The 21,162-nt window shown below is 45.0% G+C and overlaps 1 protein-coding gene across 1 annotated transcript in view; it reads right to left on the reverse strand.

Moving 5' to 3' along the window:
- Positions 1–21,162, reverse strand: part of ATP9A (ATPase phospholipid transporting 9A (putative)) — a 173,756-nt gene that overhangs the window by 88,084 nt on the left and 64,510 nt on the right. Inside the window, exons 5-9 of the mRNA XM_054542330.2 lie at positions 13,763–13,821; positions 12,429–12,480; positions 10,339–10,433; positions 7,050–7,130; positions 5,393–5,468 (exon numbers count right to left, since the gene is read on the reverse strand). Coding sequence (XP_054398305.1) covers positions 5,393–5,468; positions 7,050–7,130; positions 10,339–10,433; positions 12,429–12,480; positions 13,763–13,821 — 363 coding nt within the window. The remainder of the gene's footprint in view (positions 1–5,392; positions 5,469–7,049; positions 7,131–10,338; positions 10,434–12,428; positions 12,481–13,762; positions 13,822–21,162) is intronic.

Below are 21,162 nucleotides of genomic sequence, written 5' to 3' on the forward strand. Positions count from 1 at the left end.
GGATTACAGGTATGAGCTACTGCACCCAGCCTCGTTTTACACTTTCATTCCCCATAAGGCTGCTTGTTCACACGGGGCCAGAAACGCTGACTGGGCCTAAGGGTCTGGAGCCTGGAGTCTGACCTGAGGTAATATTCCCTTGCCAGTTAGTTCTCCTAACTCTATTCCTTAAAGCAAGTACTTTAATATAAGACTATATAAACACTCCAAAAAAAGTCAGTGGATATTTTTATAATTTTAGAGCAGGGAAAATTTTCTTAGCATGACACAAACAACAGAAACCATAAAGAAACAAAAGATCCCAGCCTGGGCAACATGGCAAAACCCCATCTCTACAAAAAATACAAAAACTTAGCCAGGCGTGGTGAGGTGCGCCTATACTCCCAGCTACTCAGGAGGCTGAGGTGAGAGAATCATTTGAACCCGGGAGGTCGAGGCTGCAGTGAGCCCTGATCATGTCTCTGCACAACAACTCGGTGACAGATCAAGACCCTGTCTTGAGAAGAAAACAGATCAATAGGTCTGACTAGATAAAAACTGCAAACTTTAGTTCCAAAAAACAAATGAGATCAAGTGAAACAGTCATTGCAATTAAGGCAACAAATAAAAGATTAATATTCTTATGACATAAACAATTCTTACAAATTATTTTTTAAAAACCAACCCATAAGCAGAAAAAATCAGCACAGGACACAAACTGGTCATTCACACATATATTTAAGAAAATACGGCCAGGCGCAGTGGCTCATGCCTGTAATCCCAGCACTTTGGGAGGCTGAGGCGGGTGGATCACGAGGTCAGGAGATCGAGACCATCCTGGCTAATACGGTGAAACTCCATCTCTACTAAAAATACAAAAAAATTAGCCGGGCACGGTGGCGGGCGCCTGTAGTCCCAGCCACCGGGGAGGCTGAGGCAGGAGAATGGCGTGAACCTGGGAGGTGGAGCTTGCAGTGAGCCGAGATCGCGCCACTGCACTCCAGCCTGGGTGAAACAGCGAGACTCTGTCTCAAAAAAAAAAAAAAAAAAAAGGAAAAGAAAAGAAAATACAGGCTGGGTGCGGTGGCTCACTCCTGTAATCCCAGCACTTTGGGAGGCTGAGGCGGGCGGATCACGAGGTCAGGAGATCGAGACCATCCTGGCTAACACGGTGAAACCCCGTCTCTACTAAAAATACAAAAAAATTAGCCGGGCGTAGTGGCGGGCGCCTGTAGTCCCAGCTACTAGGGAGGCTGAGGCAAGAGAATGGCATGAGCCCAGGAGGCGGAGCTTGCAGTGAGCCAAGATTGTGCCACTGCCCTCTAGCCTGGGCAACTGAGCGAGACTCCCGTCTCCAAAAAGAAATTTAAAAAAAAAAAAACAAATAAATAGTAAACATAAAGGAAGATGTTTGCACAGATAATTCTTCTAAAGGCAAATCAATATGCTAAAATTTGTTCAATGTCTATTACATGGGCAAAAATTAGAAAGCCAAACACACTGCTGGCTAGGTACACATATAAGTTAAGATTATCAGGAGCATGAAGAAGAGGCAAGTTTCCTGGGTGAATCAAAACATAAAATGTATATGGCCTTCCAACAGTCATCCTGTTTTTATGAAAACATAGGTACACGCCTGTAATCCCAGCACTTTAAGAGACTGAGGCGGGTGGATCATGAGGTCAGGAGTTTGAGACCAGCCTAGACAACATGATGAAACCCCAACTCTACTAAAAATACAAAAAAATTAGCTGGGCATGGTGGCAGGCCCCTATAATCCCATACTCAGGAGGCTGAGGCAGGAGAATCACTTGAACCTGGGAAGGTGGAGGTTGCAGTGAGTCGAGATCACAACACTGCACTCCAGCCTGGGAAACAAGAACGAGACTCAGTCTCAAAAAACAAAAAAAAAGAAAAGAAAAGAAAAAGAAAAAGAGAAAAGAAAAGAAAAACAGACACGAAAAAATGTTCATCATCCCTGGCCATCAGAGAAATGCAAATCAAAACCACAATGAGATACCATCTCACACCAGTTAGAATGGTGATCATTAAAAACTCAGGAAACAATAGGTGCCGGAGAGGATGTGCAGAAATAGGAACACTTTTACACTGTTGGTGGGACTGTAAACTAGTTCAACCATTGTGGAAGACAGTGTGGTGATTCCTCAAGGATCTAGAACTAGAAATACCACTTGACCTAGCCATCCCATTACTGGGTATATACCAAAGGATTATAAATCATGCTGCTATAAAGACACATGCACACGTATGTTTATTGCAGCACTATTCACAATAGCAAAGACTTGGAACCAACCCAAATGTCCATCAATGATAGACTGGATCAAGAAAATAAATAAAATACTATGCATAGAATACTATGCAGCCATAAAAAAAGATGAGTTCATGTCCTTTGCAGGGACATGTATGAAGCTGGAAACCATCATTCTCAGCCAGCTATCGCAAGGAAAGAAAACCAAACACCGCATGTTCTCACTCATAGGTGGGAACTGAACAGTGAGAACACTTGGACACAGGATGGGGAACATCACACACCGGGGCCTGTCGTGGGGTTGGGGAGGGGGGAGGGATAGCATTAGGAGATATGCCTAATGTAAATGACGAGTTAATGGGCGCAGCAAACATAGCACATGTATATATATTTAACAAACCTGCACGTTGTGCACATGTACCCTTATAATTAAAGTATAATTAAAAAAAAAAGAAAATGTAGGCAATAAAAAAATTTTAAATTTCTATATGGTAAAAGAAAATAAAGCCCATCACAAACAAAAACAAAAGACAAAAAACTGAAAAAATATGTATAACCCACAACGAGTGATAGTTTGATATTCTTTCCTCTATAAAGCATTCTAACAAAGTAATGAAAAAAAGAAGAACCACAAAGGAAAGTAGATAGACCAGAATATTAAGAATTAGCTGACAGGTAGAAAGACATTCAACTATATTTGCAATTAAATCAAAATTAAAACAGTAGGCTGGGCGCGGTGGCTCATGCCTGTAACCCCAGCACTTTGAGAGGCCAAGGCGGGTGGATCACCTGAGGTCAGGAGTTCGAGACCAGCCTGGCCAACATGGTGAAATCCCGTCTTTATTAAAAATACCAAAATTAGCCAGGGGTGGTTGCACACGACTGTAATCCCAGCTACTGGAGAGGCTGAGGCAGGAGAATCACTTGAACCTGGGAAGCGGAGGTTGCAGTGAGCCAAGATGGTACCACTGCACTCCAACCTGGGCAATAGAGAGACTCTGTCTTTTTTTTTTTTTTAAAGCCAACTAGTAACTTACAAAGAAACAAAACAGACAGATGCAAATATGACCACCTGCCAGGTAATCTAGGAAATTCAAACTGAATGAGATAATTATTTTTCAGTCAAATTATCAAAGAATAAAAAGAGTAATTAATTATTTGTTAATAAATGACTTGAAAGCAGGAAAAAATTGGTTCAGGTGACATGGGTGGAAAGTGGCGAGGAGGGGCAGGATGTGAACGTCTGCATGCTGTGTGCCCTGGGTGGCTGTGCCCAGGCGTGACCCAGGCATGACCGTGAAGAATTTCTCGCTCTTTAGTCATCAGGGGGACTGAGAGACGTACCAAAGTATGATGAAAATAAAGGCAGGCAGTGGAAATGAAATGTAGCAAAAAAAACCTCAAGGGAGACTGCACCTCTGCCTATTTGTATTAAGTAGTGCACATGTGGATGGTGACACATGGTACTCCGGGGATAGTTTGTGCTGCTTCATTCCCTCTCCTTGCCACACAGGATCCTAATCGAGTGTCTACTACTGTACTAGAGAGCGACAAAGAAGGAAAAGGCAAGGTGGTTTACACCTATGATCCCAGCATTTTGGCTGAAGCAGAAGGATCACTTGAGTCTGAGAGTTTGAGACCAGCCTGGGCAAGAGTGAGACCCCCATCTCTAAAAAAGTATTTAAAAATTAGCTGGGCATGGTGGCATGCACTTGTAGTCTCAGCTGTTTGGGAGGCTGAGGCAGGAGGATTGCTTGAGCCCAGGAGTTCGAGGCTGCAGTGAGCCATGATTGCACCCCTGCACTCCAGCCTGGGTAACAGAATGAGACCCTGTCTCAAAAAAAAAAAAAAAAAAGAAAGAAAGAAAGAATGAATAAATGAATGAATGAAAGAGAGAAGCAACCAGCAGAGTAAAACAGCTTGATGGTGGGGAGTGGAGAATACTGTGTTTGAAGAGAGGAAAAAAGTGATTCATCTAATAGTAAAGACAGAAAGTCACCAGCAGTAGAATTATAATACTAATTATACTATTAAGTTAATGATATCACAAAATGTAAGAAAAGTGATGGCTACACAGTAAGTTCTGTTTCTGGAGCAAAGTGCCTAGGTTCAAGTTCCAGCTCTGCCTTTTACCTGCTGTGTGACCTCACAGCAAGTTACTTAACCTCACTCAGCCTGCATATTATGCAGAATGGGCATAATATGAATAATAGTATCTACCCTCATGGTGCCGTTAGGAGGGTTAAGTGCAGTGTGTAACACACATAAGCACCCAGCACAGGGCCTGACACATGGGCTGCATGCCACTGATGTTAACCACTGCTATCGGGGGTCATATTCAGCCCATGCAGTCCTGATCACTGTCATCCCAGCACTGAAAGACACCAATGGGCCGGGTGCAGTGGCTCACATCTGTAATCCCAGCACTTAGGGAGGCTGAGGTGGGTGGATCACTTGAGGTCAGAAGTTTGAGACCAGCCTGGCCAACATGGTGAAACTCCATCTCTACTAAAAATACAAAAATTAGCCAGCGTGGTGGTGCAGGCCTATAATCCCAGCTACTTGGGAGACTGAGACACAAGAATCGCTTGAACCCGGGGGGCGGAGGTTACAGTGAGCCAAGATTGTGCCACTGTATTCCAGCCTAGGTGACAGAGTAAGACCTTGTCTCAAAAAAAGAGAAAAGAAAAAAAAAAGAGAAAAAGAAAAAGAGAGGCACCAATATCCACTTCCTCTTGGTGTTTAAACACAGAAGCTCCAGCTCAAGCCCATGCCCTTTCCTAGGGCCCCGGTGCTGGCAGTCCCAGCGCGACATACCCTACAAACACAACCTCCAGCCAGAACATCCAGGCTCTCTCCCACTCTGGTACAGATTAGAATGTCAATCTGAAGAGGCAATTAGAGCTATTCCCAGCGTGGATGCTGCAGAAAGGTCCACAGGCCACGCTGGCTTCTCCTCCAGGCGTCTCTAAGTGTCCGAGCTGCAATTAGATGTCAGTTTAATTCCCTGGAGGTGTCGGAACAAGTGGAAAATGCCATTTGACCGAGCACTCATTTTTCCAACTGACAGATGATTATTCTAATTACAAAAGGATTTTCTTTCCTTTTCAAATTGCTACCACATTCCTCAAAATGGCGCCTCACCTGATGCGACCACAGTGCCAGCCCACAGCGTGTTCTCTATGCTCAGGCTCTCGCTGATCGGGGGGTCGCTGTCTTCCTGGAAAAGACCAAACGGACACAGGTTCACCTCCCAAAGCTTCCCCAGAATCCACAGGCTGCTTCTAGCCTGGTCCGCTCGAGACAGAAAGAGAGGCTCCCCCCGATGAAACTGGAGGCCCAGTTTGGAAGCCGACGGCTCCACCATGAGGGGAGGGCCGAGCTCTTCCACTACTGCCCTTGGGGTTTTCATCTCCCACAGAAATACGTGAAAAAGTTGGCCTGTGATTTAAGAAGCGCAGGCCTCCTAGCACTGAAAAATGTTTTATGAGGTAAGAATCAAAACGTAAAAGCAAATCAGTCAGGCTGTTTGCAAGCCAGCTTTGTTTGTGGCTTATAGAAAGAGAGTGTGGACAATCTAACGTGGGTTCTAGAAACCTGTTGACCCATATTCCTAAAATAATTTTTTTTTTTTTGAGACGGAGTCTCGCTCTGCCGCCCAGGCTGGAGAGCAGTGGCGCGATCTTGGCCCACTGCAACCTCCACCTCCCAGGTTCAAGCAATTCTCCTGACCTCAGGAGATCCGCTCACCTCAGCCTCCCAAAGTGCTGGGATTACAGGTGTGAGCCACCACGCCAGGCCTCCCAAAACAAATTAAATCCAAATTAAATTTCTCTTCTGAAAGATCTGGAAGTGGCTTAAAAATTATGAAAATGGCAGATAGGATTTGTATGAATAAAAGAGGACAAAGTCAGGTGCGGTGGCTCACACCTGTATTCCTAGCACTTTGGGAGGTCAAGGTGGGTGGATCACCTGAGGTCAGGAGTTCAAGACTAGCCTGACCAACATGGTGAAACCCCGTCTCTACTAAAAATACAAAAAATTAGCCAGGCGTGGTGATGCACGTCTGTAATCCCAGCTACTCAGGAAGCTGAGGCAGGAGAATCACTTGAACCCGGGAGGCAGAGGTTCCAATGAGCCCAGATCACGCCACTGCACTCCAGCCTAGGCGACAGGAGGAGACTGTCTCAAAAAAAAAAAAAAAAAAAAAAGGCCAGGCACAGTGGCTCATGCCTGTAATCCCAGCACTTTGGGAGGCCAAGGCGGGTGGATCACAAGGTCAGGGGATCGAGACCATCCTGGCTAACACGGTGAAAACCCGTCTCTACTAAAAATACAAAAAATTAGCCAGGCGTGGTGGCGGGCGCCTGTAGTCCCAGCTACTTGGGAGGCTGAGGCAGGAGAATGGTGTGAACCCGGGAGGCGGAGCTTGCAGTTAGCCAAGATCATGCCGCTGCACTCCAGCCTGGGTGACAGAGCGAGACTCCATCTCAAAAAAAAACAACAGAGGACACAGATCCATCTGAAGGACAGAGAAAGAAAAACTCTTTCAGATGCCAGCGTTCACGTGAATCACAGCAAATGCTTGCTCTAAGTTGTCGAGTCAGTCAAGCTGTTTCAAGGCCAGAAGAAAATTCCAGTTGTGTCGACCTTACTGAGAAACAATACGCTGGCTTTCAAGGTGGTGCCTTCTTTATGTCCCCACCAGGCATAAAACTACTTCCTGACAAAGAACTGTCAGTACTTCTTGGCCTTCATCCCTTACACACTCCCGGATCCCGTGTGAAGGAAACTCACTTACTCGGGTAAAAGTTCCCACGAAGTTGTGAATGTCAATATTTGGCTCTTCTGCATACACATACGATCGAATCTGAAGAAGGTCCTGTTCAACAGAAGTCACATTTGGGAGTCAAAGTCAGTTCACAATGCAAGACTTCAGGAGGCATCCGCTATGTTTCCAAAGCAACTATATTTCCCACACACAGCAAACGGCCCCTCAAAATTACAGGGAAGGTGGAAAGAAGAGGAAAGTCCTCTGTTAAGTAAGTTGAGGAGTCGCTGCATACAGTATCTCAAGGCACCCTGACAGACTCTACAGTGAAGACCCTTGTTTCTCTGTTTACTCAGCACTTTCCAGACTTGATGGGGTGATGCTACACACCTACGAATACCCCGGAAAGTGGCAGATCCTCCTCTGCTAAATTCTGGCTTGCAAGACTTGTTTGTACCATTGAAAATACTCATTCAGGCCAGGTGCAGTGGCTCATGCCTATAATCCCAGCACTTTGGGAGGCCAAAGTGGGTGGATCACTTGAGGCCAGGAGTATGAGACCAGCATGGCCAACATGTTGAACCCCCGTCTCAACTAAAAATACAAAAAAATTAGCCGGGCATAGTGGTGTGTGCCTGTAATCGCAGCTACTCAGGACGCTGAGGCAAGAGAATCGCTTGAACCCGGGAGGTGAAGGTTGCAGTAAGCTGAGATCGTGCCACTGCACTCCAGCCTGGGCGACAGAGCGAGACTCCATCTCAAAAAAGAAAAGAAAATACTCATTCAACAAATGGTTACTGGGCATCTACTCTGTATAAACCTCTGGGAAGAGCTGAAAAAAGTAAGAACGCCTCCCACCCGTAAGGATGGCTGCTATCAAAACAAAAACAAAAACAAAAACAAGTGTGATGAAGATGTGGAGAATCTGGAGGCCCTGTGCACTGTTGCTGGGAATGCAAGATGGTGCAGCAGCTATGGAAACAGCACTTCCTCAAGAAATTAATCAGAAAACTACCATATAATCCAGCAATTCCACCTCCGACTATATACCCAAAAGAACTGAAAGTAGGGACTTGAAGTGATCATCTGTCCACTCATGTACGTAGCAGCATTATTCACAACTGCCAAGAAGTGGAAGCAGCTCAAACAAGCATCAGTGGATGAATGGATAAACAAAGTGTGGTCTGTCCATACAATGGAATATTACTCAGCCTTAAAAAGGAAGAAGTTCTGACACATGCTACAATACGGATCAACCTTGAAGACATTATGCTAAGTGAAATAAACCAGTCACAAAAAGACAAAAACGAGGTGATTCCACTTACAGGAGGAACTTAGAGTAGTTTAATTCATAGAGACAGAAAACAGAAAGATGCTTGCCAGGGGCTGGGCCGAGGGGGGAATGAAGTTACTGCTTAATGAGTCCAGAGTTCCAGTTTTGAAAGTGAAAAAAGTTCCGAAGATGAACACGGCTGATGCCTGCATGACAAGGTCAATGCACTTCATGCCACTGAGCTGTACACTTAAAAATGGTTACGATGGTAGATTTTATGTTATGTGTCTTTTAGCGCAATTTTTTAAAAAGCAAACAAGAAATCAACCTTAGGTGATAAGAAAGCCCAAAAGTGAAAGCTCTTGGCAAAAACTACATTTCAAAGCAGCATATGTGAAGTGGCATAAGACAGGTACAGTCACGGGGAGCGGCAGTCACTGTTAGAACAGTGAGTTTCTAACTACTGGCTAGGAGCCCCTGGGGACTTGTAGCAGTCACCATCATGTGAGGTGGGGCCGGAGGGGGAGCGTGGGGTCCTGGAGAGCCCCTGGGAGGTGGTGGCTCATGCCTGTAACCCCAGCACTTTAGGAAGCTGAGGCGGGTGGATCAATTGAGGCCAGGAGTTTGAGACCAGCCTGGCCAACACAGTGAAACCGTTGTCTCTACTAAAAATACAAATATTAGCCAGGCGTGGTGGCGGGTGCCTGTAATCCCAGCTACTCAGGAGGCTGAGGCAGGAAAATTGCTTGAACCCAGGAGGTGGAGGTTGCTGTGAGCCAAGATCATGCCACTGCACTCCAGCCTGGGTGACAGGGCAAGATTCCATCTCATAAATAAATAAATAATAAAATAAAATTCCCGGTTTAAAATTAACGTAATAATGGTGTTATTTCACTTTTTATTAGCCATGAAAAATCATTCATAGGGTGGCTACATTTCTTGTTATGTCAATCCCACCAAGATATGGAACTTTCCTCCTCCCTCAGGGGACACAGTAAGGAGTGGCTTCGATCCATGTGACATGAGCACAGGTGAAGCTTCTGTGTTCCACTTCATCCTTCCAGACCACAGTGGGGCATGCCACTCACCGGGCACTTAAGTTACACATGGCCAACTACTGCGGCCATCCTCTCAGCCAGGACCTGCACCCCATCATACACACTGGGGATACGGCAGAGAATACAACAGGCAGAACCCACCCGCAGGGATGCTGCCTGGAAGTGAGTGAGGCAGGGAGGCAGGGAGAGGTGGGCAGAAAGAGCCTCTCCGATAAGGAGACTCATGAGCAAAAGCTCAGTGGAGTGTGGAGATGCCCTGCCGAGCAGATTCGCCAGGGATCAGAGGGCTCCCAGTGGAAGAAATGGCAACAGTAAACATCCAGGGACAGAATGACAGACCCAACAGGCTGGCAGGCAGAGGAGAGAGGGCCAGGCACTGAGGTCGGAGCCTCAGCAGAGAGACAAATGGGAAGGAGATGAAGACGACAGCAAGCACCGCAGAACTGATTCTCAGTAAGATGAGAAATCTTTGGAGGGTTGTTTTTTTTTTTTTATTTTATGGTTATTACTTTTATTAGATACAGGTGTCACTATGCTGGCCAGGCTGGAGTGCAGTTGCTATTCCCAGGCACAGTCATGGCTCACTGCAGCCTCGAACTCACAGGCTTAAGCAATCCTCCCGACTCAGCCTGTTGAGGAGCTGGGACTACAGGTGCGTGCTGCTGAGCCCTGGCCTACCTTCGCAGGTTTTGAGCAGAGGAGTGACATGCTCTGGCTTACCTTTTCAATTTTGGTAAGGCCCCTTGGCAAGGCTCCTTATGGTTTTCAGCTTCCCGCGGGAGAGCTCACTCCCCGCACTCGGGGTCTGCTTTTGGCCACGTCAGAGAAGCCAACTAGTTCCAGGGACTCTCCAGGACCCCACGCTCCCCTACCGGCCCCATTTCACAGTTGCCACCCCATGCCAAGGGACGGCCCCCAAGGTATCTGGGTTTGAGAACCCTGCTAAGACAGGTTGCCCACATGGGCTTCTGCAGCGAAAGCTACTCACAGCGGCCGTGGGGAGCCTCTGTGTGCAGGCCACGGGAAGCCGCAGCTTCCAGTCTGTCTCCCCATCCAGCTGATCCGTCCGCAAGAAGCATGACCCTGTGGAAGGAAGTCGGGTGCCATCACCTGCACCTCAAGCACCCTTCCCTCGGCAGCTCTGGGCAGCGTCTGCTCTGGTCCTTATAAAAACAGCCAACCAATGGCCAGAGACCACAAGGGAAAATACATATCCTATCTCCCATTTCTTCCATAATAAGCTTGGGGGTCAGAAAGCTCAGAGTTCAAATCCTCACTCCGCCACTCTCTCTGAGTGGAATCCCCAGCTAGTTTCTGGGACTTGTCAAGCTTTAGTGTCTGTAAAATGTGGAGAAACGTAGACTTTGCAAGGTTGCTGTAAAGATTCAATGGGGAGATAGAACAGGGACGAGTACAGGGTGACCAGCATTCCGAGCCGTCTGGCCAGGCATCGCCAGCACCTCCTCAGGACCCAAACCACCTGAGTGCAGGTCCAGGCTCTGCCACGTAACAGCTTTGTGCCCTGAGAGTTGCCTATCCTCTCTGAGCCTCAGTTTCCTCGTGTATAAAAGTGGAGACAGGAACAGCACTGACCCTGTAGAGATGCTGTGACAATTAAAGAGCTGATTCGTGCACAGAGTTCAGAACAGGACTGATCGATCCAGGCAAGCACTAGGTCATTATGGGCTGGCACATTTCAGAGGTGTATCTTTCAGTCTGACATACAGATCCGTGCAAGTAGTCAGCTGTATGCTCCATCAGATACAGAATATACCCCATTCACTGACACTGCAGTTCAGTCTTTGAGAACTATTAACGTAGAACACTCATAATTTTGGTGTTTTTGTTTTTGTTTTTCAAGAAAAAAAGAGCATGTCAGGGGCCCTACTCCATAATGCTCTGTTTTCACTAAATAGGACACAAGAACGAATTTAAAGACAAAGCTGCAGTTTTTCAAAGGCTGTTTTAATCTAGTGCCTTTTACCTCCTGTCCTGATTACATATTAGTATAAAATTTTACTTGTACTTTAACTCTATTCATAATGAAATACATTGCAGCATCCACAAAGGAATACAAATGTAAATTTTTCACGTGTTCAAAAACCTCCGATCATGCCAGGTAAGAGAAAAACAGCCTTATTTCCTCAGAACAGCTTAAATAACAAAAATTAAAAACTAAGGCCATTTTGGCCAGGTGTGGTGGCTCACACCTGTAATTCCAGCACTTTGGGAGGCCGATGGATCACTTGAGGTCAGGAGTTCGAGACTAGCCTGGCCAACATGGTGAAACCCTGTCTCTACTAAAAATACAAAAATTAGACAGGCATGGTGGTGCACAGGAGGTTGAGGCAAGATAATGGCTTGAACCCAGAAGGCAGAGGTTGAGGTGAGCCGAGATCGTACCACTACACTCCAGCCTGGGCGACAGAGCAAGACCCGGTCTCAAGGAAAAACAAAAACAAAACAAAACTAAGGCAATTTTAGTAGACTGATAGGGTGGGCAGGCAACGGCAGCTGCCACCCTAGGGAACAACTGCAAGGAGTTAAGGGCCTTATAGGAGACTTCAGAGATTCCCACCCCGCAAACTCAGGCTACAATAAATAAATCAATAGGTACTGTGGGCAAGGTCCCCCGACTCATGAACAAAGGGCAGAAAAGACGCCCACCTCTCCCCAGTTTCTGTACTGCCCCCACTCATGACATATCTGCTGGTATCAGCTTAGAAGAGAGAGGATTTCTGTTTACTTCTACATGGTAGAGACACTTCCTCGTCCCAACTCCTGAGGTTGAGCTTAACACAGCCTGGAGAGGAAATCCAAGGCCACTGTATGCGTGACTTTACCAGCTGTGAGTCAGCCGGTGTTCCACAAACTGTATTTTTTAATGATCACAATCTATTGACTTTTAAAACACCAACAACACTGTTTAAAAAGAATGGTCTATTTAAAAAGATGCTTTTGATTTGCCTCCATGGCTCCAAAATGATAATCTACTTTGTGACATTTTCAAATGATTATTTTGCCAAATTACCACTGAAAGGTTAATGGTTATTTTCCAAATTGATCTCAGATGTTTACCGTTTTTTTCTGATGTCCTCAGGAAGATCATGTCGGCAGGGACCCGCTGGTTCTGTGTTATGAAAAGAAAGACTGTTACTGTGAATGAATGACCGTGTGCTGGGTGGCAGGGAGGGGGGTTTCCGCCCCCACCCCCAACCCCTCGGTGGGTTGGGGTTGGAGGGGGGGACTGAAACTCACAGTCTCTTTTACATTTCTGCCTTTGTCAAAGACAGATTTGGGGATTTATTTTGTTTTGAATCTGAAAAATCTTGCACACTGCTGCTACTTTACTAATCCCCTATCAAAATCTTATCTTGGAAAGAGAGCTTCTAGTTTTCTGGCACATTCAACCATTACCTCCCAAAATCCCAAAAGCCTGCCTCCCCAGCTGGCTCTCTTCCAGGCTGTCTGCTGAGACTCAAGACAGACCCTCCGCTCTCGCTTTCTGCTTCTACCAACTTCCCAGCTTGATGTTTGGCTTTTAGTGGATTTTAATAAGGAAGGAAAGTAGTAAGAAGCAACAAAAGCCATTCTCAAAAAAACTGGGGGGGTGCAAGGAGCCAGTAGCCCCCATTTAATTATGAACAGAAAAGTATGTGATAACATAGAGGGGGGTTGTGTGGTTCTTCTGAGCTGCCACCCAAAAGAGTTTCACTTTACCTTAAAGCAGCTTTGAGTTCTTGGATTTAATCCTTTTAAAAAAGCATAGCTCAATTTCTACAGAAACAAGTTAAGACACAACCCTTTTCTAATCAAATATTATTCCAAGCCTCTCCAGAGCCACCCCCCAAAATCCAATACCTTTCAAATATACACACTAGAAAAAGATATGAGTGTTTGCTAAAGTAACAAACATACTGACACGGCTATTTTTTAAAATGTACTTTTGGTCTTTTTACTGTTCTCAGGTTACACTTAACCCCTGCTCCCCATAAAATAATAGACAAGCACAATGGTTAAGTCAGGAAATACAAGCTAAAATGGCTCGAAAGGTAAATTAGACAAATATTTTAAGCGTCTATGTAGTAAGCAGACTTCTAGGAAAGATTTTATGATATTTTTTATCCCAAAATAATAAGCACATCGAACAGGAAATCAAAACTTGTACTTGTATTTGCAAGCAGGATTTCTGGCTAACCAACACATATAAACCTTGAAAAAATATTTGTGTGTGTGTGTGTGTGTGTGTGTGTATGTGTGTGTCTGTCTCACAGAAAAGAGATTTTTCTACCCTGGCAAAGTTTTTGGATAGAATCCCAAAATGCATCATTCACTTCGTCTACCAGATACACAAATGACACGTTAGGACCCATGAAGTGGTATTCACACACAAGCTTCTAGATTCTGCTCACCTTTTCAACGATGATAAGGTCTCCAACTTGTATGTTAGAACTCTTCACCTTCACTGTGCCTGCAAAGCAAGAGGTTCAAGATACATCACCATCTTAATTCATTTCAATTCAACATGTCTTTACAGAGTGCCCAGCCTGCAAACACACAATACACTCAGAAGTACATGCTCCCACACACGGCTGCCAGTGACTCCAGCACCGTTATTTCCTGCCTCTCCAGGAAAGGGCTCAACCGCTGCAGAGGCCGTTGCAGAAATAAATGCCCACTTCACAGGGCACTGGAATAACTTGAGCCCTTCATGAAAGATCATTTATTTGCCTTCAGAGTGACTTAGATGGAAAGTACTGGGGGAAAAAAGTCTTAATTTTCAACAACACTTAACAGTGACTTAGATGCAAAGTACTGGGGGGAAAAAGTCTTAATTTTCAACACCACCAAAAAGAAAGAAGCTAACTAATTCCAAATGACTGATTTACTTTTTTAATTTATAAGTGCTATATGCTTTGATTTATAGGATTATGATGAGACTATATAATTTTTGCTGGATGTTTAAACAGTAAAAGCTAACATAAAATGCTAATTCTGTGCTCAGCACTGTACAGATTTTGATGGTTTCATTTAAGCTTCACAATAGCCCTCAGAAGAAGGTAATTCCATCTCCACCTTTCAGACAAGGAAAGGAGACTCAGGATGTCCCACCTTCCCCCAAAGTCTCAGAGTTAGAACAAGCCAGTGCTGGGATTCACACCTGCATCTGACTCCAGAGCACAGAATAAAAGCAGTGAGTTCCATTCAACCCAAAACATATGACTGGGCCAGGCACAGTGGCTCACATCTGTAGTCCCAGGACTTTGGAAGGCCGAAGCAGGCAGATGGCTTGAGCCCAGGAGTTCCAAACCAGCCTGGCCACATGTCAAAACCCTGTCTCTACCAAAAATATAAAAATTAGCTGGGTGTGGTGGCACATGCCTGTAGTCCTGGCTATTCGAGAGGCTGATGTGTGGGAGGATCGCTTGTGCCCAGGAGATAGAGGCTGCAGTGAGTCGTGATCATGTCACTCCGGCCTGGGCAACAGTGAGACCCTGTCTCAACAGCCAGATAGCATTTACTGAACACCTGCTGTATGCCAGGCGTTCTAAGGGCTGGGGATACATGAAACTCAATTCCAGTGGAGGGGAGGAAGCAATAAACAAATAATGGATGAAAGGGGTTGGAGAATCAGAGGGGTGGCTGTCAACAAACTCTCTGTCGGAGAGCTGAGGCCAGAATTAGACAGACGAAGGATGCTGTGTTTACCAGTAACAGACGAAAGGCACCCTGAGATGTGAGAAAGTGGGACAGGTGAATAAGCTAACAGCATGCACACAGCCAAAGGCTAGAACTCCTTCAGCAAGACGTGAAGCATCAGGAAAGCAGGGAACAGCGAGAGATGAAAGTGGAAGGGGCCAGTTGGGGCCAGGTGGCCCCACACCATGAGTGAGCCCAGAGAGGAAGAGAGAATTTATTCTGGTGATAGGTGAAATTCACATACGGGAGTAACACCACAAAATCTTTATGATGCTGCTATCTTGTAACAAGCCCATGTAATTTACAAATGTTCAGCTAAGAGAGAGATAAAAAGTAATTATAGGCCGGGCACCACGGTGGCTCACGTCTGTAATCCCAGCACTTTGGGAGGCCGAGGCAGGTAGATCACCTGAGGTCAGGAGTTCAAGACCAGCCTGGCCAACACGGTAAAATCCTGTCTCTACTAAAAATACAAAACTTAGCCAGGCATGGTGGCAGGGACGTGTAATCTCAGCTACTGAGGCAGGAGAATCGCTTGAACCCGGGAGGTGAAGGTTGCAGTGAGCCAAGATCTCACCCTTACACTCTAGCCTGGGCGACACAAGCAAAACTCCATCTCAAAAAAAAAAAAAAAAAAAAAAACTTAAAGACTTAAAGACATGAAATAATATAAGTGCACAACTCTAGATTTTTAGTGTCTCACATATTTTACATTTTAATATAATTTAATATCATTTATTTTTTAAGTATTTCACTACCATTGAGATTTTTCAGAGCATTCCAATGTCTTCCTATTGAAACAACTCTCTTTAATCAGTTCCATAAGGTTTGTTTTTAATTTTAACATTTAAAAAATGTTGTAATTTTTGTATGTCGTTAAATCTTGTCATTAAACAATAAGTAGAACTGGCATCAAAAGGTCTGATATAAACACTACTGACTTCTTTTTTTTTTCTTTTTTAGACAGAGTCTCGCTCTGTCACCCAGGCTGGAGTGCAGTGGCATGATCTCGGCTCACTGCAACCTCCACCTCCTGGATTCAAGCAATTCTTCTGCCTCAGCCTCCACAGTAGCTGGGACTACAGGCGCCCACCACCACGACTGGCTAATTTTTGTAGTTTTAGTAGAGACGGGGTTTCACCATATTGGCCAGGCTGTTCTCGAACTCCTGACCTCGTGATCCACCCGCCTCAGCCTCCCAAAGTGCAGGGATTACAGGCATGAGCCACCGCGCCTGGCCAACACTACTGACTTCTAGAAAGCACCCAACTAACAATGGCGAGCTAAACTAACCCTCGATTGCTGGTAAGACTTCTGGACTCTCCTAGTGTGAGTATTTCACCCTACTAAGTGAGCATCTAGCATCTAATGGTACCTCATTTTCATAAAATATGATGCTAAACTCAATCCAATCACCGGAGCCCTGGCCTGCTAGAGAGAGATCCACTGGCCTCCTTTCATTACGTCTTGGGCTTTGGTCAATACATTTACAGAGAGACTGGAGAACATCCAATTAGATGATTAGAAATGGGTAAAGAGGCCGGACGCAGTGACTCACACCTGTAATCTCAGCACTTTGGGAGGCTGAGACAGGTGGACCACTTGAGCCTATTAGTTCAAGACCAGCCTAGGCAACATGGCAAGACCCTGTCTCTACAACAAACACAAAAAATTAACCAGGTGTGGTGATGTGCACCTGTAGTCCCAGCTACTCGGGAGACTGAGGTGGGAGGAATGCTTGAGCCCAGGCGACCAAGGCTGCTGTGAGCCAAGATTGTGCCACTGTACTGCAGCCTGGGCAAAAGAACAAGACCCTGCCTCAAAAAAAGAGACAGAGAGAGAGAGCGCCGGGCATGGTGGCTCACACCTGTAATCCCAGCACTTTGGGAGGCTGAGGCGGGCGGATCACCTGAGGTCAGGAGTTTGAGACCAGCCTCACCAACATGGAGAAACTCCGTCTCTACTAAAAATACAAAATTAGCCGGATGTGGTGGCACATGCCTGTAATCCCAGCTACTCGGGAGGCTGAAGCAGGAGAATCGCTTGAACCCGGGAGGCAGAGGTTGCAGTGAGCCCAGTTCGCACCATTGCACTCCAACCTGGGCAACAAGAGCGAAACTTCGTCTCAAAAAAAAAGAAAACAGAGAGGGAGCGAAAGAAAGAGAGAAATGGGTAAAGAGAGGGTCTAACTGGCAGAACGATTTCATGGCCTGAACCACTCTTCTTGCTCCACGAGGGGACAAAAGGAAAAATAGACACAGACGTGTCGTTTTTCTGGGAGCTCAGGAAGGTATTACTTGAAGGAAGACCGCAAATTCAACGTGGCCCTCAGCGCCAATGAACTTTTCCTTCACCTGAGCTTGCCCCAACTTTTCCAAACATAAATTTACACATTGTCTTTGGTTTTATTACTAAAATTTATGCTGCTGGCCTGGCCCAAATGATCACACCTGGGTTCAGATCTTCAAGCTCTAGTTACAGTTTCCCTCTTAAAATCTAACTCATAGAAGAGCATATGTTTTCATTCTTATTAAATAATAATCGCCTATGTACATGTGTGTACGTCAGCAGAACAGAGGACAAAATCAGGGAGATTCTACTAAAAGGATCGGCAGGGCTTTCTCTGGCACATATATTTTCCAAATTTTTCACATGAATTGTTTTTCCATTAAGCATAAGGTTGCTTTCCTAAGAAAAAAATAATAATTAAAATTAGCTCAAATTTTTAAGTGACCAGACCCAGATTTTTCCCTTCTGCAAGTGAGTCCTGATTTATGATCCATTCATTTGAACTCTGCCTCTCTCTGTCCATCTGTTCTGCCTCAACAAAAACCTCTTTAATCCTCTGTGTTTGCAGAGCAGTTTCTGAGTAACCCCAGCAGGCCAATCCTTCATGCAAACACACCTACTGTACCCAACTGTCTGTCAGCCAACAGGGCTCTTGCTCCACCTCTAAGGGAGGAAGCAGGAGCCACACCATCATGAGGTCACTTGGGATTTTTAGCCACGGCCATTCATTAGCATTGCAGCGTTTTGGGGGGATGAGCCTTGGATCTGCAGCTTGAACACAGATTCCCAGACTCTCCCCTTCTGTTGAGCCACTGCAGAGTGCTGTCAATTTGGACTTCTTTCCCCATGTTGCCTTTTCTTTTGGTGATCAAAAACATGTAGTTTGGCTGGGCACAGTGGCTCCCAATCCTAGCACTTTGGGAGGCCGAGGCGGGTGGATTGCTTGAGCCCAGGAGTTTGAGACCAGCCTGGGCAGCATGGCAAAACCCTGTCTCTATTTTTAAAAAAAGTTAAATTAGGCCAGGCGTGGTGGCTCACGCCTGTAATCCCAGCACTTTGGGAGGCCGAGGCGGGTGGATCACGAGGTCAGGCGTTCGATATCAGCCTGGCCAACATAGTGAAACCTCGTCTCCACTAAAAATATACAAAATTAGCCGGGCGTGGTGGCAGGCGCCTGTAATCCCAGCTACTTAGGAGGCTGAGGCAGGAGAATTGCTTGAACCTGCAAAGGCGGAGGTTGCAGTGAGCAAAGACCATGCCACACCCCGGGCAACAGTGCGAGACTCCGTCTCAAAAAAAAAAAAAAAATTAAATATCTATAGATACATAGTTTGGGACTTCATGCTTCATGGTGTGTGCGTGTGTGTGTGTGTGCATGTAATGAGAGAAAATACAAATAAAACCAGAATGAAAAGGAGAAAAAGCAGCAAGAAAAGAGATAAAAAAGCAGATACTGTTATTTACATTCCCATATTTACTGGGAGTTTTCCACCAGCCAGGCCCTAGGCTTGGCTGTCAGTATTTGACTAAAATGTCCCTCTCTAAGGAGCTCTCAAGTTGGTAGGGAGAAAGAGGGAGAGAAAAGAGAGACCAAAGTTAGAAGTGAGGAATCACTGGGCATTCAGTGGTCAGAACTGACTCCCAGAATGAAAAAATTGGTAAGGGTGTGGAAAGGGCTCAAAACACATGATTTCTAACTTCACAGCAACCACTGTTCTGAGTCTTTTACGAACATTGTTGCAAAAAAGGGGAAGAACGAGATACGGAGAAGCAACCTGACAGAAAGGTTCCTGTCTTCCTAAGAAAGTAACAGGAGAAAGAAAAAATAGCACATTGATAGCAATTATTACCAATCTCAAAAAAGGGCAGGAACTCTCCCTACAGTTGATCTGACAGGAAAGAAAATGCCCCCCCAACAGGCCTCCGGCAGGCACACTTCCCAAGCGCTCCTTGGTTTTGTTGTTGTTGTTTTGTTTTGGTCTCATCTTCCCCAGAGACTCCTAAGGTGGAAAAAGGACCAATACACAGAGCTCCCAGCTTGGGTGATGCTTCACTGTTAATGTCTTAAAATTCTTGGTCAGTTTTGTGTTTTTTTAAACTCAAGATCTAACCACCTGATCTTAATACTTTTTGAACAACCCCACCTCCCACCGCAATTTTCATTTTTCATTGGGTCCCACAAATTATGTAGCTGGTCCAGAAGTGAAGTAAAAACACCCAATAATATCTTCTTTATAAAGTGCACAGGAAAACCTGGCCCTGTCCTAAGAACCGAGGTCACAGAACTCTGAACTTTTCCTGTAACACCCCATCTCCAATATCGAGGCTCTAAGATTTTTAAACGCATTTGCAGAAATTCTACAAAAGGTAAGAGATTTTTGCAAAAGTTAAGTGGAAAATTCTCTGCCTGCCACATCCTAAATCATTAAAAGTCTTCTAATAAATCTATCCCTTTCAGCTTTCGCCACTTCACCCAAGTCGTCTCTCAATCAGAGTTTATAACAGGGAACAAACTTCCAATTATTAGAGCTGTTTATTTCTGTAGCGATGGACCCCCAAGCCTTTCATAAGCAAACCTATTGAGCCCAAACCATGCCTTTCATGGATGACAGCTTCAGAATAAGAGCAGTTTGTCTACATTGCAGGGAGAAACCAGATGTTTCCCTTGAGTCGAAGCAAGCAAATGACAATTCAGTCAAACTGCAGAATATCCTACCAAAAAAAATTTTTTAATAAATTCCAGGGCAGTAGTATGTGTGGGCCTATTTTTTGACCCTGAACACCTCCAACTATAACTTGTATTTTTCATTGTTCATGCAGGACATTGATTGCTTTTGTAGATCTCTAACAACAATCTCCATGCACGAACCCTGGTTAATGTATTACTCTTTAACTCACACTCTAACCGTGACAGTGATGAGTTGTAAATTCTGCTTCATGTGTACATTTCCTGGGGTTGACATTAAAACGCCTCTGCAGACCCAGCAGAGTTCAGAGGTTTAAAGTTGAAATTTTCATATTCAAATAGAGTTGTCTGCATTCCCCAAAGCCAAAGAAAAGACTTATTTGAAAACAGGCAAAGAGTTGAAAGGATTATTATAAATAATCACTACCACTTCCTGGGGCTTTTGTTTAAATAGTGGGAACTTAAAAAAAAAAAAAAAAAAAAAAAAAAGGCTGCAGTTTAAATGTAACAAGTTTATACCCAACAGTGGCTTTTAAAATAAATATATAAATGGTCTTGCCAGTTTATGGTGCCCAGAAATGATGAAGCAGACGAACACCCTTAGAGGGGGAAATAAATACCTTTTGGGAATAACAGTGCAATTTGCAAGTTTGAGTTTTTGGTGTTTTTTGTTTTTTGTTTTTTTAATTAAACAATAGATCAGTTTACCAATGACTTGTACTAAAATGAAATTGAGTACTTTGAAAGGAAAATCTGAACTTTGTGGATCTTAAATAACTTTATATCTGGGCCGGGCGCAGTGGCTCAGGCCTGTAATCCCAGCACTTTGGGAGGCTGAGGCAGGCAGATCACCTGTGGTCAGGAGTTCAAGACCAGCCTGACTGACATGGAGAAACACCGTCTCTACTAAAAATACAAAATTAGCTGGGCATGGTGGCGCATGCCTGTAATCCCAGCTATTCGGGAGGCTGAGGCAGGAGAATCGCTTGAACCCAGAAGGCAGAGGTTGTGGTGAGCCGAGATCGCGCCATTGCACTCTAGCCTGGGCAACAAAAGCGAAACTCCATCTCAAAAAAACAAAAAAAAAAAACAAAAAAAAAAAAACAAAACAACAACTTTATATCTGTACCAGGCAGT

Source organism: Pongo abelii, chromosome 21, assembly GCF_028885655.2.
Source record: "Pongo abelii isolate AG06213 chromosome 21, NHGRI_mPonAbe1-v2.0_pri, whole genome shotgun sequence".
NCBI lineage: Eukaryota > Metazoa > Chordata > Mammalia > Primates > Hominidae > Pongo > Pongo abelii.